Source organism: Ranitomeya imitator, chromosome 4 (assembly GCF_032444005.1).
Source record: "Ranitomeya imitator isolate aRanImi1 chromosome 4, aRanImi1.pri, whole genome shotgun sequence".
Lineage (NCBI taxonomy): Eukaryota > Metazoa > Chordata > Amphibia > Anura > Dendrobatidae > Ranitomeya > Ranitomeya imitator.
This window is the reverse complement of record NC_091285.1, coordinates 279,425,681-279,452,783: the sequence shown is the minus strand read 5'-3', so window position 1 is coordinate 279,452,783 and position 27,103 is coordinate 279,425,681. Positions and strand designations below refer to the sequence as shown.

At 43.7% G+C, this 27,103-nt stretch overlaps 1 protein-coding gene across 2 annotated transcripts in view; it reads right to left on the bottom strand.

Moving 5' to 3' along the window:
• Positions 1-27,103, bottom strand: part of RASSF3 (Ras association domain family member 3) — a 299,318-nt gene that overhangs the window by 207,016 nt on the left and 65,199 nt on the right. The window contains exon 1 of one of the 2 annotated variants that reach the window (XM_069764671.1): positions 18,517-18,797. The exons of the other annotated variant lie outside the window; for it this stretch is intronic. Within the exon in view, the coding sequence (XP_069620772.1) occupies positions 18,517-18,655 (139 nt within the window). The 5' untranslated portion in view covers positions 18,656-18,797. Of the gene's footprint in view, positions 1-18,516; positions 18,798-27,103 lie in introns of those variants that run through there. 2 annotated transcript variants of the gene reach the window in all.

Sequence of the window (27,103 nt, the reverse complement as noted above, 5' to 3'; positions counted from 1 at the left end):
GTGTTCTTCAGCAAGCAGAATCGTCTTATCATGTGTGCTCTTCAGCAGAATCGTCCTATCGTGTGTGTTCTTCAGCAGAATCGTCATATCGTGTGTGTTCTTCAGCAGAATCGTTTTATTGTGTGTGCTCTTCAGCTGAATCGTCTTATCATATGTGTTCTTCAGCATAATCATTTTATCGTGTGTGCTCTCTGCAGAATCGTCTTGTGTGTATTCTTCAGCAGAATTGTCTTATCGTGTGTGTTCTTCAGCTGAATCGTCTTATCGTATGTGTTCTTCAGCAGAATCGTTTTATTGTGTGTGTTCTTCAGCTGAATCGTCTTATCATATGTGTTCTTCAGCATAATCATTTTATCGTGTGTGCTCTCTGCAGAATCGTCTTGTGTGTATTCTTCAGCAGAATTGTCTTATCGTGTGTGTTCTTCAGCTGAATCGTCTTATCGTATGTGTTCTTCAGCAGAATCGTCTTATCGTGTGTGTTCTTCAGCTGAATCGTCTTATCATATGTGTTCTTCAGCATAATCATTTTATCGTGTGTGCTCTCTGCAGAATCGTCTTGTGTGTGTTCTTCAGCAGAATCGTCTTATCGTGTGTGTTCTTCAGCTGAATCGTCTTATCGTATGTGTTCTTCAGCAGAATCGTCTTATCGTGTGTGTTCTTCAGCAGAATCGTCTTATCGTGTGTGTTCTTCAGCAGAATCGTCCTATCGTGTGTGTTCTTCAGCTGAATCGTCTTATCGTATGTGTTCTTCAGCATAATCATTTTATCGTGTGTGCTCTCTGCAGAATCGTCTTGTGTGTGTTCTTCAGCAAAATTGTCTTATTGTGTTCTTCAGCAGAATTGTCTTATCGTGTGTGTTCTTCAGCTGAATCGTCTTATCGTATGTGTTCTTCAGCAGAATCGTCTTATCGTGTGTGTTCTTCAGCTGAATCGTCTTATCGTATGTGTTCTTTAGCAGAATCGTCTTATCGTGTGTGTTCTTCAGCAAAATCGTCTTATCGTGTGTGTTCTTCAGCAGAATCATCTTATCGTGTGTGTTCTCTGCAGAATCATCTTATGTGTGTTCCTCAGCAGAATCGTCTTATCGTGTGTTCTTCAGCAGAATTGTCTTATTGTGTGTGCTCTTCAGCAGAATCGTCTTATCGTGTGTGTTCTTCAGCAGAATCGTCTTATCATGTGTGTTCTTCAGCAGAATCGTCGTATCGTGTGTGTTCTCTGCTGAATCGTCTTATCGTGTGTTCTTCAGCAGAATCATATCGTGTGTGTTCTTCAGCAAAATCATCTTATTGTGTGTGTTCTTCAGCAGAATCGTCTTATCGTGTGTTCTCTTCAGCAGAATCGTCTTATCGTGTGTGTTCTCTGCAGAATCGTCTTATCGTGGAATCGTCTTATCGTGTGTGTTCTTCAGCAGAATCGTCTTATCGTGTGTGTTCTTCAGCAGAATCGTCTTATCGTGTTCTCTGCAGAATCGTCTTATCGTGTGTGTTCTCTGCAGAATCGTCTTATCGTGTGTGTTCCTCAGTAGCATCGTCATATCGTGTGTGTTCTTCAGCAGAATCGTCATATTGTGTGTTCTTCAGCAGAATGGTCTTATCGTGTGTGTTCTTCAGCAGAATCATCTTATCGTGTGTGTTCTTCAGCAGAATCGTCGTATTGTGTGTTCTTCAGCAGAATCATCTTATCGTGTGTGTTCTTCAGTAGCATCGTCATATCATGTGTGTTCTTCAGCAGAATCGTCTTATCATGTGTGTTCTTCAGCAGAATCGTCATATTGTGTGTTCTTCAGCAGAATGGTCTTATCGTGTGTGTTCTTCAGCAGAATCATCTTATCGTGTGTGTTCTTCAGCAGAATTGTCTTATTGTGTGTGTTCTTCAGCAGAATCATCTTATCGTGTGTGTTCTTCAGTAGCATCGTCATATCGTGTGTGTTCTTCAGCAGAATCGTCTTATCGTGTGTGTTCTTCAGCAGAATCGTCTTATCGCGTGTGTTCGTCAGCAGAATCATATCGTGTGCGTTCTTCAGCAGAATCATCTTATTGTGTATGTTATTCAGCAGAATAGTCTTGTCGTGTGTGTTCTCTGCAGAATCGTCTTATCGTGTGTTCTCTTCAGCAGAATCATCTTATCGTGTGCGTTCTTCAGCAGAATCGTCTTATTGTGTGTGTTCTTCAGCAGAATCATCTTATCGTGTGTGTTCTTCAGTAGCATCGTCATATCGTGTGTGTTCTTCAGCAGAATCATCTTATCGTGTGTGTTCTTCAGCAGAATCGTCTTATCGTGTGTGTTCTTCAGCAAAATCGTCTTATCGCGTGTGTTCTTCAGCAGAATCATATCGTGTGTGTTCTTCAGCAGAATCAACTTATTGTGTTATTGTGTATGTTATTCAGCAGAATCGTCTTATCGCGTGTGTTCTTCAGCAGAATCGTCTTATCGTGTGTTCTTCAGCAGAATCGTCTTATCGTGTCTGTTCTTCAGCAGAACCATATCGTGTGTGTTCTTCAGCTGAATCGTCTTATCGTATGTGTTCTTCAGCAGAATCGTCTTATCGTGTGTGTTCTTCAGCTGAATCGTCTTATCGTATGTGTTCTTTAGCAGAATCGTCTTATCGTGTGTTCTTCAGCAAAATCGTCTTATCGTGTGTGTTCTTCAGCAAAATCGTCTTATCGTGTGTGTTCTTCAGCAGAATCATCTTATCGTGTGTGTTCTCTGCAGAATCATCTTATGTGTGTTCCTCAGCAGAATCGTCTTATCGTGTGTTCTTCAGCAGAATTGTCTTGTGTGTGCTCTTCAGCAGAATCATATCGTGTGTGTTCTTCAGCAAAATCATCTTATTGTGTGTGTTCTTCAGCAGAATCGTCTTATCGTGTGTGTTCTCTGCAGAATCGTCTTGTGTGTGTTCTCTGCAGAATCGTCTTATTGTGTGTTCTCTTCAGCAGAATCGTCTTATCGTGTGCTCTTCAGCAGAATCGTCTTATCGTGTGTGTTCTTCAGCAGAATCATATCGTGTGTGTTCTTCAGCAAAATCATCTTATTGTGTGTGTTCTTCAGCAGAATCGTCTTATCGTGTGTTCTCTTCAGCAGAATCGTCTTATCGTGTGTGTTCTCTGCAGAATCGTCTTATCGTGTGTGTTCTTCAGCAGAATCGTCTTATCGTGTGTGTTCTTCAGCAGAATCGTCATATCGTGTGTTCTTCAGCAGAATCGTCTTATCGTGTTCTCTGCAGAATCGTCTTATCGTGGAATCGTCTTATCGTGTGTGTTCTTCAGCAGAATCGTCTTATCGTGTGTGTTCTTCAGCAGAATCGTCATATCGTGTGTTCTTCAGCAGAATCGTCTTATCGTGTTCTCTGCAGAATCGTCTTATCGTGTGTGTTCTCTGCAGAATCGTCTTATCGTGTGTGTTCTTCAGTAGCATCGTCATATCGTGTGTGTTCTTCAGCAGAATCCTCTTATCGTGTGTGTTCTTCAGCAGAATCGTCATATTGTGTGTTCTTCAGCAGAATGGTCTTATCGTGTGTGTTCTTCAGCAGAATCATCTTATCGTGTGTGTTCTTCAGCAGAATCGTCTTATTGTGTGTTCTTCAGCAGAATCATCTTATCGTGTGTGTTCTTCAGTAGCATCGTCATATCATGTGTGTTCTTCAGCAGAATCGTCTTATCGTGTGTGTTCTTCAGCAGAATCGTCTTATCGCGTGTGTTCGTCAGCAGAATCATATCGTGTGCGTTCTTCAGCAGAATCATCTTATTGTGTATGTTATTCAGCAGAATAGTCTTGTCGTGTGTGTTCTCTGCAGAATCGTCTTATCGTGTGTTCTCTTCAGCAGAATCATCTTATCGTGTGTGTTCTTCAGCAGAATCGTCTTATTGTGTGTGTTCTTCAGCAGAATCATCTTATCGTGTGTGTTCTTCAGTAGCACCGTCATATCGTGTGTGTTCTTCAGCAGAATCATCTTATCGTGTGTGTTCTTCAGCAGAATCGTCTTATCGTGTGTGTTCTTCAGCAGAATCGTCATATCGCGTGTGTTCGTCAGCAGAATCATATCGTGTGCGTTCTTCAGCAGAATCATCTTATTGTGTATGTTATTCAGCAGAATAGTCTTGTCGTGTGTGTTCTCAGCAGAATCGTCTTATTGTGTGTGTTCTTCAGCAGAATCATCTTATCGTGTGTGTTCTTCAGTAGCACCGTCATATCGTGTGTGTGTTCTTCAGCAGAATCATCTTATCGTGTGTGTTCTTCAGCAGAATCGTCTTATCGTGTGTGTTCTTCAGCAAAATCGTCTTATCGCGTGTGTTCTTCAGCAGAATCATATTGCGTGTGTTCTTCAGCAGAATCATCTTATTGTGTATGTTCTTCAGCAGAATCGTCTTATCGTGTGTGTTCTTCAGCAAAATCGTCTTATCGCGTGTGTTCTTCAGCAGAATCATATTGCGTGTGTTCTTCAGCAGAATCATCTTATTGTGTATGTTCTTCAGCAGAATCGTCTTATCGCGTGTGTTCTTCAGCAGAATCGTCTTATCGTGTGTGTTCTTCAGTAGAATCGTCTTATCGTGTGTGTTCTTCAGCAGAATCGTCTTATCGTGTCTGTTCTTCAGCAGAATCATATCGTGTGTGTTCTTCAGCAGAATCATCATATTGTGTGTGTTCTTCAGCAGAATTATCATATCATGTGTGTTCTTCAGCAGAATCATCATAGCATGTGTGTTCTTCAGCAGATCAGCTTTTTTGTGTGTGTTCTTCAGCAGAATCATCTTATTGTGTGTGGTATTCAGCAGGCTAAAGTTCATCATCTGTGTGCAAATTCTGCAAATTAAACCTGTAACATCTTTATGCACATAAATAATTAGTAGTCTGTGGATCTACATTGCACATTCTCATCCTGACAGAGATAGGATATATATCAAGTATGCAGACAAATACAAGAATACCTAGCACTCACAATGTAATAATCAAGGGAAATATCCTGCCATGACAAATGATTACAACATATACTAATAGGAAACAGTATACTGTCAGCACAGCCCAATGATAAATTCCAATACAATATTGATAAATATCTGGACATGATAAAAAACCCTCTGCACTCAATAATGCTGGGAAAGGGGAAAGAACTCCACATGTATTGCCACCATAAATGTGGCTTCCTCAGGGGCAGAAATGTGGTAAATGAAGCTTGTAACATGCATATATGGTGGTGATACGTGTGGCTTGTAACAGAGATTTAAGATATTAGTAAGTTCTATATATGTGACAAACCAACTGCCCTCTTGTGTGAATACAAAGATGAAAGTATCCTGCTGTTTATTCATTTCTCAGGTATACTAGTTGTCGTCAAGATTACCGGCCACCTCTGCAATCCAACATTGGTGGCCGGTCTCCTAGGCAAGGAGTGCTTGATTGCAAACTGTTTGTTATACAGTTTGCATGTGCTATTCTGAAGCTTGCTGGATCTCTGAATATGGACGGGGATTCAGGTCACTGGATTAATCCGATGCTGAAAAGGGAAGGCTGTCTCTCCTACCTTCATCAGTGAGCGCAGTTTGGGCAGCGGAGCAATGCCACCATTTCAAACTGTCGTCCAAGAGTGCACCACCACTAGCATGCATGAAGCCAGGAGGCTGGGGAGCAGTGTACCTCTGAATGTAGGATCCTGAGCCCACCCTTTTATTAACTAGTACAGTTAGTTGCTTTATACTATTTACATAGCTTTTATACAATTCTAAATGAGCTAACACCATGTAACATGGACTACCTTCAAAACCTGGAGCTGAGATAGTCTATAGAATACATAGGTGGAGCAGGCATGGCAGATGTAGACTTGTCCTACTAAGTGGCTGCAATGAAGAGTCTTCAATAAAAATGAAAGCCTGCAGGCTCATTCCTGTAACCACTTAATATGATGTGTCTGCATCTACAAGTAGAAGATCCCTGCTCCTTCTTCTTATTGTATCTTCAGCAAAGGCCGATGTAGAGCCAACACATTACCTGATTGTGATGAGTGACATGGAAGTGCTAGGATTTCTGTGTAATAGTTTTATCTGTTCATTTTGTATCTGCTCTTGAAATTTCAGCACTGTCATGAAGAAGGAGCATGATGAAAAAGGCCATCAAGATGTCTATAAAGGATTTAATTATTGAGTGCTAGGAGCTTTGACTATTCAGCTGTCAAAAACACTATATACTGCTATATACTGTGCCTGTTATTCAGCTGAAAAGATATGCTGTAGCTAAAATATATTTATAGGTAAAACAGTTTAAATAATTGAGATTGTGAACCCCACTAGGGACAGTTATGATAACGTCTGCAAAGTGCTGCAGAATATGATGGCATATAACCAAAGCCTAATAAATACAATTACATTGTGTGCAGAATTATTAGGGTATGTGCACACGTATTCTTGAGCTCTGCGGATTTTTCCGCAGCGCATTTGTGAAAACCGCAGGTAAAAGGCACTGCGTTTTACCTGCAGATTTCCTGCGGAATTACAGCGGATTTTCAGCAGTTTTTGTGCGGATTCCACTGCAGTTTTACACCTGCGGTTTTCTATTATGGAGCAGGTGTAAAACCGCTGCGGATTCCACACAAAGAATTGACATGCTGTGAAATGTAAACCGCTGCGTTTCCGCGTGTTTTGTTCCGCAGCATGGGCACATGCAGATTGCGTTTCCCATAGGATTACATTCTACTGTAAACGCATGGGAAAGTGCTGCAGACCCGCAGCTGGAGAAATGCTGTTGATCAGCAGCAAAATCAGCAGCGCGTGAACATAGCCTCAGGCAAGTTGTATTTTGGTCACATGATACGTTTTATACATGTTGTCCTACTCCAAGCTGTTCAGGCTTGAGAGCCATCTAACAATTAAGTAAATCAGGTGATGTGCATCTCTGTAATGAGGAGGGGTGTTGTCTAATTACATCAAAACCCTAGATAAGGTGTGCTTAATTATTAGGCAACTTCCTTTCCTTTGGCAAAATGGGTCAGAAGAGAGATTTGACGGGCTCTAAAAAGTCCAAAATTGTGAGATGTCTTGCAGAAGGATGCAGCAGTCTTGAAATTGCCAAACTTTTGAAGCATGATCACTGAACAATCAAGCGTTTCATGGCAAATAGCCAACAGGGTTGCAAGAAACGTGTTGGGCAAAAAAGGCGCAAAATAACTGCCCATAAATTGAGGAAAATCAAGCGTGAAGCTGCCAAGATGCCGTTTGCAACCAGTTTTGCCATATTTCAGAGCTGCAATGTTACTGGAGTAACAAAAAGCACAAGGTGTGCAAGGTGGTCAAGGTAAGGAAGGCTGAAAAACGACCACCTTTGAGCATGAAACATAAGATAAAACGTCAAGACTGGGCCGAGAAATATCTTAAGACTGACTTTTCAAAGGTTTTATGGACTGATGAAATGAGAGTGACTCTTGATGGGCCAGAGGCTGGATCAGTAAAGGGCAGAGAGCTCCACTCCGACTCAGACGCCAGCAAGGTGGAGATGGGGTACTGGTATGGGCTGGTATCATCAAAGATGAACTTGTCGGCCCATTAAGGGGTCGAGGATTGTTATGTTCCGGTGGCCTTGGAGCAGCATGAGATGTACTCTGGAGAAGGTGGTCCTTGTACTGACCGCAAACCCTGAACCTAGCAGCGCAAATAGAAGTAGCCGTGGGGGGTACCTAACACTCCCTAGACCCCTCGGCACAGCCTAAGATCTAACTACCCCTAAAGACAGAAACAGGAAACCTATCTTGCCTCAGAGAAAATCCCCAAAGGATAGATAGCCCCCCACAAATATTGACTGTGAGAGGAGAGGGAAAAAACATACGCAGATATGAAATCAGATTTTAGCATAGGAGGCCATACTAGCTAAAAAGAAAGAATAGAACAGAGTACTATGCGGTCAGTATAAAACACTAGAAAATATCCACCGCAGAAAATACGGATCACCACATCTGACTAAAGACATGGGGGTATATCTGCATCTCCAGAGAAATAGCTAGGCTGCAAAAAATCCTTCACAGACCAAGCTGGACAAGACAAAAACATGAAAATGCACAAAACTATAAAGTCCACTGCAGGTGGACAGCAAAAATAAAGCCAGGACTTATCTTTGTAGAAAAACACAGCAAACTGGAGAGACCAGCAGGGAAGTGAATCCTTCAAGAACAATGGACAACTGGCACTGACTAAAGGATCCTGCAAAGCTATATACCCCAATCAGTCCTGCAATTAGTAGATACACATGTCCACTCCTGCAATCCAGGCACAACTGCATTACCCTCTACAACCACCGGAGGGAGCCCAAAAGCTGAATTCACAACAGTACCCCCCCTTGAGGAGGGGTCACCGAACCCTCACCAGAGCCCCCAGGCCGATCAGGATGAGCCCGATGAAAGGCACGAACCAAATCAATGGCATGGACATCAGAGGCAGAAACCCAAGAATTATCCTCCTGGCCATAACCCTTCCACTTGACAAGGTACTGAAGCTTCCGCCTCGAAAAACGAGAATCCAAAATCTTCTCAACAACATATTCCAACTCCCCATCGACCAATACAGGGGCCAGAGGATCAACAGAGGGAACAACGGACTCCACATATTTCCGCAACAAAGATTTATGGAAGACATTATGAATAGCAAACGAGGGCGGAAGCGCCAGGCGAAAGGACACTGGATTAATAATCTCAGAAATCCTATAAGGACCAATAAATCGAGGCATAAACTTAGGGGAAGAAACCTTCATAGGAACATGACGGGAAGATAACCAAACCAGATCCCCAATCCGAAGCCGGGAACCAACACACCGACGACGATTAGCAAAACATTGAGCCTCCTCCTGAGACAGCACCAAATTGTCCACCACATAAGCCCAAATCTGCTGCAACCTGTCGACCACAGAATCCACACCAGGAAGGTCAGAAGGCTCAACCTGCCCAGAAGAAAAACGAGGATGAAAAACCAAAATTACAAAAAAAAGGCGAAACCAAAGTAGCCGAACTAGCGAGCTAGCCCGATTATTAAGGGCAAGCTCGGCCAATGGCAAAAAAGCCACCCAATCATCCTGATCAGCAGACACAAAGCATCTCAAATAGGTCTCCAAGGTCTGATTAGTTCGCTCAGTCTGGCCATTTGTCTGAGGATGAAATGCAGAAGAAAAAGACAAATCAATGCCCAGCTTGGCACAAAAGGCCCGCCAAAACCTAGAAACAAATTGGGAACCTCTGTCGGACACAATATTCTCCGGAATACCATGCAAACGCACCACATGCTGAAAAAACAACGGAATCAAATCAGAAGAAGAAGGCAATTTAGGCAAAGGCACCAAATGAACCATCTTAGAAAATCGGTCACAGACAATCTAGATAACCGACATTGTTTGGAAAACAGGAAGATCGGAAATAAAATCCATAGAAATATGTGTCCAGGGCCTCTCGGGGACCGGTAATAGCAAAAGCAACCCACTAGCGCGGGAACAGCAAGGCTTAGCCCACGCACAAATCCCACAGGACTGCACAAAAGGACGCACATCCCGCGACAAAGAAGGCCACCAAGAGGACCTACTAACCAAATCTCTGGTACCAAAAATCCCAGGATGGCCAGCCAACACAGAACAATGAACCTCAGAAATCACTTTAGTAGTCCATCTATCAGGAACAAACAGTTCCCCCACAGGACAGCGGTCAGGCTTATCAGCCTGAAATTCCTGAAGAACCCGTCGCAAATCAGGGGAGATGGCAGAAAGAATCACCCCTTCCTTCAAAATACCGACCGGCTCAAGAACCCCAGGGGAATCAGGAAAAAAACTCCTAGAGAGGGCATCCGCCTTAACATTCTTAGTACCAGGAATGTACGAGACCACAAAATCAAAATGGGAGAAAAACAGGGACCATCGAGCCTGTCTAGGATTCAGCCGTTTGGCAGACTCGAGGTAAATCAGATTCTTATGATCGGTCAGGACCACAATACGGTGCTTGGCCCCCTCAAGCCAATGTCGCCACTCCTCAAATGCCCACTTCATAGCCAACAACTCCTGATTGCCGACATCATAATTGCTTTCCGCAGGCGAAAACTTCCGAGAAAAGAAGGCACACGGTTTCATCAAGGAACCATCAGAATTCCTCTGAGACAAAACGGCCCCTGCCCCAATCTCAGACGCGTCAACCTCAACCTAAAATGGAAGAGAAACATCTGGCTGACGCAACACAGGGGCAGAAGTAAATTGGCGTTTAAGCTCCTGAAAGGCAGAAACAGCCGCGGAGGACCAATTCGTCACATCAGCGCCTTTCTTGGTCAAATCGGTCAGAGGTTTAACCACACTGGAGAAGTTGGCAATGAAACGACGATAAAAATTAGCAAAGCCCAAGAATTTCTGAAGGCTCTTCACAGATGTGGGCTGAATCCAATCATGAATGGCCTGAACCTTAACCGGATCCATTTCTATAGATGAGGGAGAAAAAATGAAACCCAAAAAAGAAACCTTCTGCACTCCAAAGAGGCACTTTGACCCCTTCACAAATAAAGCATTATTACGGAGGATCTGAAATACCATCCTGACCTGTTTCACATGAGACTCCCAATCATTGGAAAAAATCAAAATATCATCCAAATATACAACCATGAATTTATCAAGATAACTCCGAAAGATATCATGCATGAAGGATTGGAACACAGATGGGGCATTAGAGAGTCCGAATGGCATCACAAGGTATTCAAAATGGCCTTCAGGCGTATTAAATGTAGTTTTCCATTCATCACCCTGCTTGATACGAATAAGATTATATGCCCCTCGAAGGTCAATCTTAGTAAACCAGCTAGCCCCCTTAATCCTAGCAAACAAATCAGTAAGCAAAGGCAAGGGGTATTGAAATTTGACCGTGATCTTATTCAAGAGGCGATAATCAATACAGGGTCTCAAGGAGCCATCCTCCTTGGCAACAAAAAAGAACCCCGCTCCCAACGGTGAAGAGGATGGCCGAATATGCCTCTTCTCCAAAGACTCCTTAATATAGCTCCGCATGGCGGTATGTTCAGGCACAGACAGGTTGAAAAGTCGGCCCTTAGGGAACTTACAACCTGGAATCAAATCAATAGCACAATCACAGTCCCTATGCGGTGGAAGGGAACTGGATTTGGGCTCATCGAATACATCCTGGAACTCAGACAAAAACTCAGGAACTTCAGAAGAGGGGGAAGAGGAGATTGACATCAATGGAACCTGATCATGAACCCCCTGACAACCCCAACTAGTCACAGACATGGATTTCCAATCTAACACCGGATTATGTAGCTGCAACCATGGAAAACCCAGCACAATATCATCATGCAAATTATGCAACACCAGAAAACGACAATCTTTCTGATGGGCTGGCGCCATGCGCATGGTCAGCTGTGTCCAAAACTGAGGTTTATTTTTAGCCAACGGTGTAGCATCAATGCCCCTCAAAGGAATAGGGTTCTGCAAAGGCTGCAAGGGAAAACCACAACGTCTGGCATATTCTAAGTCCATTAAGTTCAGAGCAGCGCCTGAATCCACAAATGCCATGACAGAAAATGATGATAATGAGCAGGTCAAGGTCACAGATAACAGAAATTTAGGTTGTATAGTACTGATGGCAACAGAACTAGCGATTCTCTTAGTACGGTTAGGGCAATCAGAAATAACATGAGCAGAATCGCTGCAGTAAAAACACAACCTATTCTGACGCCTGAATGTTTGATGTTCAGCTCTAGACAAAATCCTATCACATTGCATAGGCTCAGAAATTTGCTCTGAGGATAACGCCACAGCGCGCACAGTTCTGCGCTCCCGCAAGCGCCGATCAATCTGAATGGCCAGAGACATAGAATCACTCAAACCAGCAGGCGTGGGGAACCCCACCATAACATCTTTAATGGATTCAGAAAGACCCTTTCTGAAAATTGCCGCCAAGGCATCCTCATTCCATTTAGTCAGTACAGACCATTTTCTAAATTTCTGGCAATACGATTCTGCCACTTCTTGACCTTGACACAGGGCTAACAAGATTTTCTCAGCCTGATCCACAGAATTAGGCTCATCATACAACAACCCCAATGCCTGAAAGAACGAATCAACATTAAGCAAAGCAGGATTGCCAGATTCCAGGGAAAATGCCCAATCCTGTGGGTCACCACGCAGCAGAGATATGATGATTTTAACCTGCTGAATAGGATCACCAGAAGACCGGGGTCTTAATGCAAAAAACAGTTTACAGTTATTTTTGAAACTCAAAAATTTGGATCTGTCACCAAAGAATAAATCAGGAGTGGGAATCTTAGGTTCTAAGGCAGGAGTCTGAACAATGAAATTTGAAATCCCCTGTACCCTAGCAGCAAGCTGATCCACCCGAGAAACTAACTCCTGAACATTCATGTTAATACTAGACTCCGTAGCCACCCAGAGGTAAAGAGGGAGGAACAGACCAAACAGGCTAAGGAAAAAAAATGGCTCAAAATCTTTCCACCCTTCTTCTGAGATGCAATTAACTCATTGTTGGCCAGTTGTACTGTTATGTTCTGATGGCCTTGGAGCAGCATGAGACGTACTCTGGAGAAGGTGGTCCCTGTACTGACCGCAAACCCTGAACCTAGCAGCGCAAATAGAAGTAGCCGTGGGGGGTACCTAACACTCCCTAGACCCCTCGGCACAGCCTAAGATCTAACTAACCCTAAAGATAGAAACAGGAAACCTATCTTGCCTCAGAGAAAATCCCCAAAGGATAGATAGCCCCCCACAAATATTGACTGTGAGAGGAGAGGGAAAAAACATACGCAGATATGAAATCAGATTTTAGCATAGGAGGCCATACTAGCTAAAAAGAAAGAATAGAACAGAGTACTATGCGGTCAGTATAAAACACTAGAAAATATCCACCGCAGAAAATACGGATCACCACATCTGACTAAAGACATGGGGGTATATCTGCATCTCCAGAGAAATAGCTAGGCTGCAAAAAATCCTTCACAGACCAAGCTGGACAAGACAAAAACATGAAAATGCACAAAACTATAAAGTACACTGCAGGTGGACAGCAAAAACAAAGCCAGGACTTATCTTTGTAGAAAAACACAGCAAACTGGAGAGACCAGCAGGGAAGTGAATCCTTCAAGAACAATGGACAACTGGCACTGACTAAAGGATCCTGCAAAGCTATATACCCCAATCAGTCCTGCAATTAGTAGATACACATGTCCACTCCTGCAATCCAGGCACAACTGCATTACCCTCTACAACCACCGGAGGGAGCCCAAAAGCTGAATTTACAACAGAGGATGTTGTCAAGCTCAACTCCCAGACCTACTGCCAGTTTCTGGAAGACAACTTCTTCAAGCAGTGGTACAGAAAGAAGTCGGTATCGTTCAAGAAAAACATGATTTTCATGCAGGACAATGCTCCATCACATGCCTCCAACTACTCCACAGCGTGGCTGGCCAGTAAAGTTCTCAAAGAAGAAAAGATAATGACATGGCCCCCTTGTTCACCTGATCTGAACCCCATAGAGAACCTGTGGTCCCTCATAAAATGTGAGATCTACAGGGAGGGAAAACAGTCCACCTCTCGGAACAGTGTCTGGGAGGCTGTGGTGGCTGCTGCACGCAATGTTGATCGTAAACAGATGAAGCAACTGACAGAATCTATGGATGGAAGGCTGCTGAGTGTCATCATAAAGAAAGGTGGCTATATTGGTCACTAATTTTTTGAGGGTTTTGTTTTTGCATGTCAGAAATGTTTATTTCTAAGTTTTGTGCAGTTATATTGGTTTACCTGGTGAAAATAAACAAGTCAGATGGGAATATATTTGGTTTTTATTAAGTTGCCTAATAATTCTGCACAGTAATAGTTACCTGCACAAACAGATATCCTCCTAAGATAGCCAAATCTAAAAAATAACCACTCCAACTTCCAAAAAGATTAAGCTTTGATATTTATGAGTCTTTTGGGTTGATTAAGAACATAGTTGTTGATCAATAATAAAAATAATCCTCTAAAATACAACTTGCCTAATAATTATGCACACAGTGTAATGTGTAATTTTCTTAGTTCCTGTAACCTTCAACATCATTGTGCTGTTCATTTATATTCATTTATCTAAGAGCTTCCTGGAGCTATACCTAGTCCCTCACAGACAGGCATCACTGCTCCAAATCCAGGCAAAAATGATCTGACAGATATCACAGTCAAGAAATCCTTGTACTGGGACCACTATAATTTTTCAGAATGCACAGTGGATTAGCTGAATTTACCAGAGACCTCTGACACAACGTAGAAAGCAAAGTACCTTGGATCTGAATGACTATTTGGTGCCATTTATCTGATGTCTTCCTGGAGCAGAACAATATTGTATCATACAATTAGGTTCTGTAGAAGGACGTAGATCTGGGGATTTATTATGATGGAATATAGGCTGAACTGGATGGACAAATGTCTTTTTTCGGCCTTACTAACTATGTTACTATGTTACTATGTTACTATGAATGATCCATTTGACTGTGTCAAAAAATTTAGAGTTTTGGAAATCTTGCAGTTGGGCTCATGGATGGCATTGATTGATCAACACACGTCATTCAGACATTTTTTGTTGGAGTAATAAATTAAAACAGCAATCCGAACAAAAATAGGTCATAATTATATGTTACACGTTCCCATTGGTGTTGTCTGTGAACCGAAACCAATTATTTTGGCGCATCTTATTCCAACCTCTGCCTAAAGTAAGGTTTCTTTCGTTTTTATTTTTTTTGGCATAGCTGCAGACTATCGTGCGACATTGTAGAGGTATATTCGAATTTTTGTCCTAAAAAGTTGCAAAAATGGTAGAAGACAAAAATAAAGAGCATTTTTAATTTTCTGGCAAATTCATGAACTTCGTGTTCTATTTTCATGATATTGCTGAAAACGGTAAGACTCAAAAAGAAAAGTAACTTAAAAACAAATTGCAAGTGATGAATTAGGCCCAATATCTTTACGATTTCAAAAACATCTAGTGTGATAACTGAAATAACTCTACTGCCCCCCTATTGTTAATCCAATTAGTAAACCATAAACTGGACTTCAAATGGAATGATAATAAACTCACATAATAAATATCCCCTAGTGACATATTGATTTTGGCAGGGTATGATCTCGTACTTTGCTATTGTTCTTTACTTTTTCCATTTCTTTTACCAAAATTTGATATTTGGCACTAGGTTTGCATTGGAAGATTTTTTAGGCATAAAACTTGAAATAGAAGCTATTAACATTAAAAAAATACAGCGCAACCTAACCGTCCAGGCTCAGAACAATGACTATTGTTCCGAACACACATGTAATGTACTAGGTTATGTTATTTCTAAATTATGGGTTCAAGTGATCAATTTTTTTCTTCCGCTTAAAGAATTTATAACAATGACTGAAATAAAATGTCGATTAGAATTAGAATACAACCTTTTCTAAAGTCACCATATATTTCCACAATATTAAGAACCTAGTCTTAATGAAAGGACAAGTCAGAGTCACCTGATTCATTAAGAGGAGCACACCACCTAATGGTGTGATCTGGCGTAAGATTTATTTATGGGACACGTAAAAAGTTCACGCTGCAGAGATATTTTATTATGAAAGTAGGGCATTTAAATAGAAGCATGCAATGGGGATATTCTCATCTCAAACAATTTATTTAAACAAAAGCCGACAACAGTGGTGGGTATACCCCAACATAAATTAATCATTTGTCATGTGGCCTCGGGCATTAATTACAGCTTCACAATGACGTCTCAGACTCCCATACACATAAGGCTTTCGAGCAATCCCGCCAATATCGGTGGGTTCAGTCGCCTGTAGGCTGTTGTGCATGAAAGCCCTAAGATGTACAGACTGACAATGGAAGAGGAAAAGAAGACATTGGCTCCAAGTGTACTCTCTGGAGATATATGCAAAATTCAAAATGACATAAAGTACTCAGTGTCACTAATTTCTCCTCTATGTCTAGTAGACCCATCTCTAGATCGGCGTTTGTAGGAACTCTGGTGTCTTTGCTTCTCAATCAAGGATTGAGGAGAACACAGGGAACAACATCTTACTTTTTAATAGACAGTAAATAGACAGCTAACCTGTTCATAGATGTTTAGCAGAGGAGACTGCAGCCGAATCATAGACTGCATTAGCCAAGCCTTTCAACCTCTGAGGTACAATTGGGAAAAGGAGTTTCTCTGGAGTACAACACTTTTCAGAGGTTTCCTTGCATTTATAAGGTTAAAACACACTGGTCTAGCAATATATCATTCTTCTTTCATAAGCAATTCTTGTTCAGTTTTGGCAGTCCCTTCTTCTATATAGAAAATTATTTATTCACTGGTCATAATATAACTGGGACCTGCAGTAATCACTTGTGGTCTTGTGGGAAATCGGCTACAAGTGCTACAGATCACCATTGGAATAGTATTACGGGTGTCCATCATAGTCAGCTGTCTACATCAAATACGAAAAGAGAGAGAGAGAGAGAAAGAAGCTCTTTGTAGGTATTCTTATATAATGAATGTGACGGATGTGGAGACTCCCCCTCTAATATCTCAACAAGTTACGGAAGATTTTCTACTCTTGAATTAAAAGTCAAGAATTTTAAAACAATTTGTCAGTTTGAATGAAATCCCCAGAACCAAGAAACATTGTTGCAAACACATTTTTGTATATGTGCCACCACTATAGCACAATGTTTCCTATTTTACCCATTACCTGTAATTCTTAAAATATACCATGTACCACTAAGAATCACTTGTGTACAAAACATGGCACAAAATACAAAATAACCAAGTTTTCACGCATCATGTGCGTTGGGCAGAGCTGCGGACTTCCTCCGTTAAGCCCCGCCCACTGCCGCACCTTTTCCATTCAGCTCCGCCTATGTCTGCATGCGTCCTGTGTAGCTATCTTTAACATTGGGTATGCAGATGCCTCCGCATGCGTCGTATTGACGCTGTGCCGACCGCAACAAAATGCAACATGTTGCATTCAATGCAGCGTCAAAACGACACATGCGGACGCATCCGCATACCCAACGTTAAAGATAGCTACACAGGATGCATGCAGACATAGGCGGAGCTGAATGGAAGAGCAGCGGCAGTGGGTGGGGCTTAACGGAGGAAGTACGCAACCCTCTGCAGCTCTGCCCTACGCAAATGTAAAACCAGCCTTAGTTACCTGCCTCACACTGGTAACTCTCCCTTTCATTAAAGGTAAGCTCTGGAGGCCGATTCTCAGGGAGATCTATGTCCAGCTCATAGTTCTGAACAGCTCATTTACACATAAGAAAAACATGGATTTCTGTGGAATATGACATCGGATAGCTCAAATGAAGGTATCATTTTATTCAGCTTCCTATGACCTACATGCCCATATAGACGACTTTGGGGGGGGGGGGTAATCCTATTGACAGATACCCTTTAAGCAGCAATATAGTAGGCAAGGGAAAGCATTCACAGGAGTGATCTATGTTTTTAACACCAGGATAAATTAATCTTCTTGCTTACTACATTGGCTGCAGACTGTTCCAATACGGTAACAAAAGGAGAGCAAAAATTTGGATAAAACAGCTGACAAGGGAAAAGAATCATAGAAGCTGATATATTCTCTTATTATCAACGGAATTATTTTATGATTTCAAGGTAAAAAGGCAAAATGTAAAAGTGATTTCTATACAAAGAGGTTAATGAGAAAAATTGGTATCGGTGGGTATAATACATACTCATGATCATTGATGATAGGGTTCTCATGTTTTAGCAAAGCATGCAATAACTGACCTATAAAATGACAATTTACCTTCCAATTAGATTAGTTTGGTTATTAATCGTGCAGTAGCTCTGGACTAATGACCGCGCACTGTCCCTAGTTGATCCTTGGTGCAGCATGCGCGTGTCCTTGGTAAAAGGGTGTATGAATGGTAAAATCCCCCATCCATGTATATAGAGCAGTAATGGATTGCAGAAGCATGATGCAGAGTTTTCAAGCTACCAGCTGGTGATCTATCCAGAGGTATATTATTATTATTATTTATTTATATAGCACCATTAATTCCATGGTGCTGTACATGAGAAAGGGGTTACATACAGGGTTATAGATATCGTTTACAGTAAACAGGTTTACAGTGACAGACCGGTACAGAGGAGAGAGTATAACCATGCAGTCAGAACAAGCATTCACCTGTCATTCTGGAGCGGCGGCATAGCAAGTGCTAGACAGGATCCGAATTAGCAGCAGCATCATGATGATCCATTAATCCATTCTATCTATAGCAGACACCGAGCCGCTGCAGAAATGTCATCTCCATTGTGTGCATGGCTCTGCAATGCACTGCTCTGCAGGCCCACATCACACCAGCAATAGCCTAACCCTTTCACTGCCTCTAGTCCATGAGAGGACAGCTTTACTGAAAACTCAATGGAGTGAGAAAACATGGTCGAAAGGCAGCAGAGCTAAAATCAATGTATGGCATTTACAGAATGCATGCACTGAAAACGCAGAGGGATCATGCCATCTTACCAGAGGTTCTCCATAGAAGCTTTAGCTTCCTACTCCTTGTGATTCGCAATGATTTTGGGAACCAGAAAAAGAGACGTGCTATCCTCCTGATCGTTTTGCCAAGCTCGTGTCTGACAGCCATGCTTGTCGCTATGGGCATGCTAAGCTGGTGTCAAGGATCAGCTGAATATGTAAGAAGGCAAACGCCTGCACGCTGATGGGTGACATGTTTGCTCCGAGCGATGCCTCAGACAGCATGTCTTAAGACCACCTGTTGTCCAGCATCCTCCTCCTTCTTCTCTGCCAGCAGTCAGCTGGTTCCTCCCAAACCGCCCTCTTCTGTAACATAGGATGTATTAATAGGATGACGAAATACCCCCATACCCAGACACGACACTGAAATTCTCACATGACAACTTCCCCAATGTCACACAAAAATAATATTGTTTCCGAAGATATACAATTTCACTGTCTATTGAATTTCATGGACCAGAGAGAAGAATAATCCCTGCAAAGCCTGCGTTACATGTTGGCATACACTTAGAGTACCTGTTTCCATATTTATTTCATCTATATATATAATTGCCTAAGGGTTTTTCCGTCTGTCTGTCTGTCTTTCTGTCTGTCTTTCTGTCTGTCTGTCTGTCTGTCCTGGAAATCCCGGCTCTCTGATTGGTCGAGGTCAGCAACGGGCACAGCGACGATGATGTCATAATGGTTGCCATGGCGACGATTATGTCATAAAGGTTGCCTCGATCAATCAGCGACGGACACAGTCTGCCGCGAATTCTGGAATCATCATTGTCCATATATTACAGGGACATGCATATTCTAGAATACCCGATGCGTTAGAATCGACGGGCACAGCATCGACGTAGAAATCCCGCGTCTCTGATCAGCGACTGGCACAGCGACGATGATGTCATAAAGGACGTAGATATCCCGCGTCTGATTGGTCGAGGCCGCCAATCAGGCCAGGCCTCGACCAATCAGAGACCGTCACAGCATCGACGTAGAAATCCCACGTCTCTGATTGGTCGAGGCCGCCAGGCCTCGACCAATCAGCAACGGGCACAGCGACGATGATGTCATAAAGGACGTAGACATCTCACGTTTCTGATTCAGCGACGGGCACAGTATCGACGTAGATGTCATAATGGTTGCCATGGCGACGATGATGTCATAAAGGTTGCCTCGACCAATCAGCGACGGGCACAGTCTGCCGCGAATTCTGGAATCATCATTGTCCATATACTACGGGGACATGCATATTCTAGAATACCCGATGCGAGGCCGCCAGGCCTCGACCAATCAGCAACGGGCACAGCGACGATGATGTCATAAAGGACATAGAAATCCCACGTTTCTGATTCAGCGACGGGCACAGTATCGACGTAGATGTCATAATGGTTGCCATGGCGACGATGATGTCATAAAGGTTGCCTCGACCAATCAGCGACGGGCACAGTCTGCCGCTAATTCTAATACTACGGGGACATGCATATTCTAGAATACCCTGTGGCACCCCTAGGGGTATTTGCCACAAAAATAGTTACTAACAGTAAATACAAATACTAAAATAGCAAGACTGCACTACCACCTCCGGCCAGAAGGGGGAGCTCCAGAGACTCCCCTTGATCCATTCTGGTCTGAGAGAAGAAATGGCAGTTGGGCTAAGGAGCTGATAGTGAGAGGTCATACAGCTGAATTTCTAACAGTCCTGTGACTGTTTCCAGGCCTAAATCACCGGCCTGAGGAGAAGAGGGACAGAGAAAAAGGACATTGTGAGAACCGGGTAGCATTAATCACTACCCAGAACAGGCGCAAAGACGGATACCGGATCCGTGGCTGTATTCATTATATATAATACAGCATCCGGAAAAACGTGAGGTGATATCAGCTTCACTAGGGTCGGATGCAGCAACAGACACAGAGTTCAGCGGTACTCCCAGAGGGGGTAAACCGATAAAAGGACTCGGGTTGCCCGTCGAACCAGGACCCGGAGGGGACAGATTGGGCCGGCAGCCAGTTCACATACAGCAGCAGGGCCACACAGATATTGCGTACAATAAGAGGCGAAGACCCCGGCAGGGTCAAAGTAACTCAGAGTTCCCATACAGACTCCGGTGACAGGACAGGTTGAAAATCCTTTGATGTTGAAGTAAATTGGTTAAACGTTTCAGTGCCTCAGTCTTTCATTTGGACAATAGCCAATATCCAGGATCGGGATCATCACCGCTGGGAGAACCTGCTGCTGATCAAGTAAGTGCCTGTTCCCTCACGATACCCCTTACACTGTGCATTGCCTGAGGCCACAGCACCGGGTCAAGCCACCCGTGACATCCCCCTCAAGAGACAGACCCCATTGGTCCGGTGCTGGGTATCCCGGTCTCCTGGGCGTCACAATTGGCGTCACGAACAGGATCTAGCCAGCCCGTATACCGGGTATTGTGTGCCGTGATTGGAGCCCAAAACTGTGAAAACTTGGATGAAAAATCTTGAAAATTGACTTTATTAAAGAAAAATCCATTCCCCATTGAAAACTATTGAAAGTGACTTTTCCCCATTGGTTATAATGGAGTAAAGATGGCCGCCATCCCCTGAGGTAATCACCTCATAACCGTTAGGCACGAGACTGTTAATTGAGCTACGCCATCACCTGAACCCCAGTCTGACTGAAAAACTTCAGAATCCGCCATTACAGAGCGCGCGGCGGGCGGGAGCAGCAGGGGGCGTGTCATTGTGGGCGGCACCAAGCTGAGCGCTCTGACGTCAGAGCAAGGGGAAAACCGATCCTGCTGCACAGCGGAACGAATCTACACTATCCCGACGGAAGCGGAGGACCGGAAGGGTCCGGATTAACTAAGGGGGCACAGAATGTCGCAGCACGGAGACGCCGCAGCACCCGGCGACGCTAATGCAGCTGAAAGACAGAGTGTCGATAGAGAGTCCGGTAGCCCAGCGGTGCAAGGAGTGGCGCCCATCATGCCGGTGCTGATGCCATATACCCCGGGTGGCCCATGGCTTCCAATGTATGAAGGTGAGCCTAATACCCTTGACGATTTCAGAGAAAAGATGCTGGCCCATTTTGACATGTTCCCCGTGGGTGAAGTTCAGCGTGTTAGTCTCCTGATGATGCAGTTAAGTGGCCATGCTAAGCGAGAAGTCACAGCATGGGCAGCTGATCTGAAAGGCACTGTTGAACGCATATTTGCTGGATTAAAAGCTACATTTGAAACCACTGCCAGCAGCAAAGCTAAAGTACGATTCTTTAATTGCAAACAAAAAGTTAATGAGGGCGTGAGAGACTTTGCCTTAAACCTGCAGGAAGCCCTTAAATCACTTACACTGGCTGAACCCATTTTTAACACCGGAGAGGATAAACTGCTAAGAGATCAATTTATTGAGGGACTCTACACCCCTTCTCACCGGGGGCATGTGAGCATGCTTGTTTTTAAGAACCCTGAATTGACATTTGCCCAATTAAAGGAGAGCGCTATACGTCTCCAGCTGGCAGAGGCACCTCGGGATCAGGAGCCTGCGCAACCCATGGCAGAGGCTCCTCAACAACAGGGAGTGCCAGTGACATCAGCTATGTCCGGGGCCATTGCTAAGCCCCTGGGGCCCAGTACTAATGAGGCACTTCAACAAAAGCTTGACTCTTTAACTGATGTTGTTGCTTCAATGGCTAAAACCATGCAGGAGATGAGAGGACCCAAGATGGAGTTGGCAAACCGTAGAGAAGATGTTCCATGGATGAGCCCCCGGAGATACCCGACATGGAGAGGACGACCCCGCGACCGCTACCAACCGGATGGACAGCCCATTTGCCGCCGTTGCCAGCAGCCAGGCCACTTTGCACGAGATTGTGATTTAAACGGGAATCCCCTGGGAATGCGGGCCGCTTCGCAGGAATGAACTTTCAAGGCCCAACACCCTGGCACGACAGGTATATCGGAGGACGACCCATTATCCCTATCGTGCTGGACGGAATGCCCCTCAACGCTTTGCTGGACACAGGTTCCCAGATTTCATCTATACCGTATATCCTTTATAAGAGGTACTGGGCTGATGCAGATATTGATAAAGGGCCCTCTGATGTTGAACTAGATATATGGGCCAGTAATGGTAAGTTGGTACCGAAACTAGGTTTCAGGGAGATGACCATAAAGATTGGTAAAATAGAATTGAAGAAACAGGGTATAATTGTTGTTGATGTTGACCGGCGGAACTGTGAACCAACTGTATTGATAGGAATGAATGTGTTAGAGAACTGCTTTCCCAAAGTTATTTCTGTCTTACAACAAATTGCTGAAACTGCCCAATCCTGCCAGCAGAGAGTTCTCCGGAGGGAAATAAAAGTATTGATGTTAAGGCAACAGGTAGAAGTTGCAGGTGGAGAAATCGGCAGTGTGAGGGTAAGTGATCCAACATCTATTGTAATCCCACCAAAAACAGAAATGCTGGTATGGTGTAGAGCAGCCATTGGTACTAAGGGACGAGATTATCAAGCCTTAACAGAACCAGTGTACACCGACAGCAGGCCCACTATACTCACAGCACGAGGGATAGTCGAGGTACACCGAGGACGGGTGCCGGTACGACTTTTGAACTGTGGAGAGGAAGAGGTCACTTTGCCAAGGTATGCTACAGTGGCAAAGCTATATACTGTTGACAACAATGCCATCACAACCATTGAGCCCTTAGAACCAACCTGTCAGGTGAAAAGGCAATGGCTCAGATGGAGAAATGGAGGATTGGTGCCAACACCTACACGTGGGCATAAATTCAACACCTACCCATCAAAAACAAGGGGTGTATAGGCTAGTGACGGAATATGAACAAGTCTTCAGTAAACACCCATTGGACTTCGGACGGATAGAAGGGGTAGAACACACAATCCCCACCAGCGACCATCCCCCAATAAAAGAAAGATATAGACCCATACCGCCCGCTCACTATCAATGTGCAAAAGATATGCTGAGGGAGATGAAACAAGCCAGGGTAATAAGAGACAGCTGTAGCCCCTGAGCGGCCCCTCTAGTGATTGTCAAAAAAAAGGACGGAACCATGAGAATGTGCGTAGACTACCGGCGGATTAATAACATCACCCATAAAGACGCCTACCCCTTGCCTAGGATAGAAGAGTCCTTGACTGCTTTGAAATCTGCTAATTATTTTTCCACCTTAGACTTAACAAGCGGGTATTGGCAAGTCCCTGTGGCTGAGAGAGATAAGGAAAAGACGGCATTCACCACACCAATGGGTCTATGTGAATTTAATCGCATGCCATTCGGACTCTGCAACGCATCCGGTACCTTCCAGCGGCTGATGGAATGCTGCCTCGGACAGAAGAACTTCGAGACCGTCCTCCCGTACCTAGATGATGTGATCGTCTACTCAAAGACTTACGAACAACACTTAAAAGACCTGGCAGAAGTGTTCGAAGCCTTATCCATGTATGGTATGAAAATCAAGCCATCCAAATGTCACCTTCTCAAGCCAAAGGTACAGTACCTGGGACACATCGTGAGTTCGGAGGGAGTAGCACCGGATCCCGAGAAAATAAGCGCCATAAGGGATTGGCCAAGACCTACCAACGCAAAAGAAGTGAGGCAATTCCTGGAATTGGTGGGTTACTATCGCAGATTTATAAAAGGATTTACCAAGTTGGCAGCACCATTGCAAGACGCCTTGGTAGGGCAGACGAAGAAACCTTCAAACCGAAACCCTCCTTTCCAGTGGAACGACGAAAGGGAAGACTCCTTTGAACAACTAAAGAAGGCACTAACCGGAGAGGAGGTTCTGGCATACCCAGATTACCATCAGCCTTTCATCCTCTACACCGATGCCAGCAATGTGGGACTAGGAGCGGTGCTGTCACAAAAGCAAGAAGGTCGGGAGAAAGTCATCGCCTTTGCAAGTAGAAAGCTCCGGCCTACTGAAAGAAATCCAGAAAATTATAGCTCCTTCAAATTGGAACTACTGGCAGTAGTTTGGGCTGTGACTGAACGTTTCAAACACTATCTGGCCGCTGCAGAATTTATTGTCTATACCGACAACAATCCGTTGACCCACCTGGACACAGCCAAATTAGGTGCGTTAGAACAGCGATGGATAGCCCGGTTATCTAATTACAACTTCAAGATCAAGTATCGAGCAGGTCGCAAGAATGGAAATGCCGATGCCCTATCCCGGATGCCACAACCCGATGCGTTAGAATCAGGCCACAATCTAGTAAATCAATAGTACACATGAAAATAAGAAATCTTATCAGAGAAATCTGCTTCTTTCTCCTCCATGGGTAAAATATGTATAATCTGCATTCAGTGAGATTTTCCATTACTGAGATAGGACATGACAGTTGGTGCTGATAATAATCTATGGAGAAGGGAGGGTTTGGCTGTGTGCACACGTTGCTGTTTTTCGCAGTTTTTTCCCGATAAAAACGCTATAAAACCCCAAAAAAACAGCATACGATAAGCATCCCATCATTTAGAATGAAGGGCCAATTGGTGCTCAGCATCTCTGGGAACTCCTTCAAGATTGTTGGAAGACCATTCCCGGTGACTACCTCTTGAAGCTCATCAAGAGAATGCCAAGAGTGTGCAAAGCAGTCATCAAAGCAAAAGGTGGCTACTTTGAAGAACCTAGAATATAAGATATAATTTCAGTTGTTTCACACTTTTTTGTTAAGTATATAATTCCACATGTGTTAATTCATAGTTTTGATGCCTTCAGTGTGAATGTACAATTTTCATAGTAATGAAAATTCAGAAAAATCTTTAAATGAGAAGGTGTGTCCAAACTTTTGGTCTGTACTGTACATGACATAAATCTATCTTGGAATTTGGGGATATAATAATCAAGGAATTTCCTTTTATCTTAGTTACCCACCACCCCTGCATTTCTCGTCCTCATACAGAAGCTGTTCACCCTTGTATTTAGGTGAACGTTTGCTATGTAATCCATCAAGGTGATCATTTTTTATAAATACATGGAGAAAACATTTAAAGGGAACCTGTCAGCAGGTTTTTAGGCCCCAAAGTGCGAGATCTTAGGCCAGGAAGCAGGTCACAGAGATTGACATCTCACTCAGGCACCATCATTCCCGGCAAGCCGAGAAGGGGGGAGAGACGGACAATAAGCCTCACCCATCGGACCGGACCGAGGATATTTACATATACTGAGGGAGGAATAAAAACATTATTTATGGATCATAGGTGGGGAGTCAAGGGGTATCAAAAGTACTTGTATAATGCATAGGTGACACCGAATTGAATGATATTTTTACCTGATATCCCAAAAAAGTGGTGACAGATTCCCTTTAAGGGTTTAATAATTTTTTATTTAATCTGTTTTTATTGAAAAGAACTTCAAAACAAACAAGTAACAAAGGATTCACCAACATAAAAAGTGTTGAGAAGGGTTTAATAATAAACAATTTCTAAGTTCAAGAAGGTCACTGTTAATGTGCTGGAGTGAGGATATGTTTCACTGAGGTTATTAGCTTCAGTGATATAAACCTGGAAGTTTTGCTCCATCATGTTATGTGCTAAGATGGGTTAATCGGCCATGAAAGGCCAAGGTCTATTATGAACAGCTAAAGAGGTGGGCAGGACAGCTGTTGACCATATGTCCACTCTATGGACAGATCCAAGAGGTAAAAGTGAAGCCTTTGAACTTAATTATTATTCTGTGTACTCTGGAGGAGAGCTGACCTCCAGAACTGGGGTCTTAAGGTACCGTCACACTTAGCGACGCTGCAGCGATCTAGACAACGATCCCGATCGCTGCAGCGTCGCTGTGTGGTCGCTGGAGAGCTGTCACACAGACAGCTCTCCAGTGACCAACTAGGCGAAGTCCCCTGGTAACCAGGGTAAACATCGGGTTACTAAGCGCAGGGCCGCACTTAGTAACCCGATGTTTACCCTGGTTACCAGCGTAAATGTAAAAAAACAAACACTACATACTTACATACTTACATTCCGGTGTCTGTCCCCCGGTGCTGTGCTTCTCTGCACTGACTGTGAGCGCCAGCCGGAAAGCACAGCGGTGACGTCACCGCTGTGCTCTGCTTTCCGGCTGGCGCTTACACAGTGCAGAGAAGCACAGCGCCGGGGGACAGACACCGGAATGTAAGTATGTAGTGTTTGGGTTTTTTACGTTTTCGCTGGTAACCAGGGTAAAAATCGGGTTACTAAGCGCGGCCCTGCGCTTAGTAACCCGATGTTTACCCTGGTTACCAGTGAAGACATCGCTGAATCGGCGTCACACACGCCGATTCAGCGATGTCTGCGGGAGTCCAGCGATGAAATAAAGTTCTGGACTTTCTGCTCCGACCAACGATGGCACAGCAGGATCCTGATCGCTGCTGTGTGTCAAACTGAACGATATCTCTAGCCAGGACGCTGCAACGTCACGGATCGCTAGCGATATAGTTCAGTGTGACGGTACCTTTAGTAAACAAAGCTGAATCCAATTTCCTTTGCGGGCGAAGCCCACAGTTATAAGAACTATAGTGAGTGCTGTTTTATTTAAGAAGATCCAATATATATCCAAGGAAAAAAAGGAAAATGCGGCACTCACCCAGGTAGATTGCGAATCA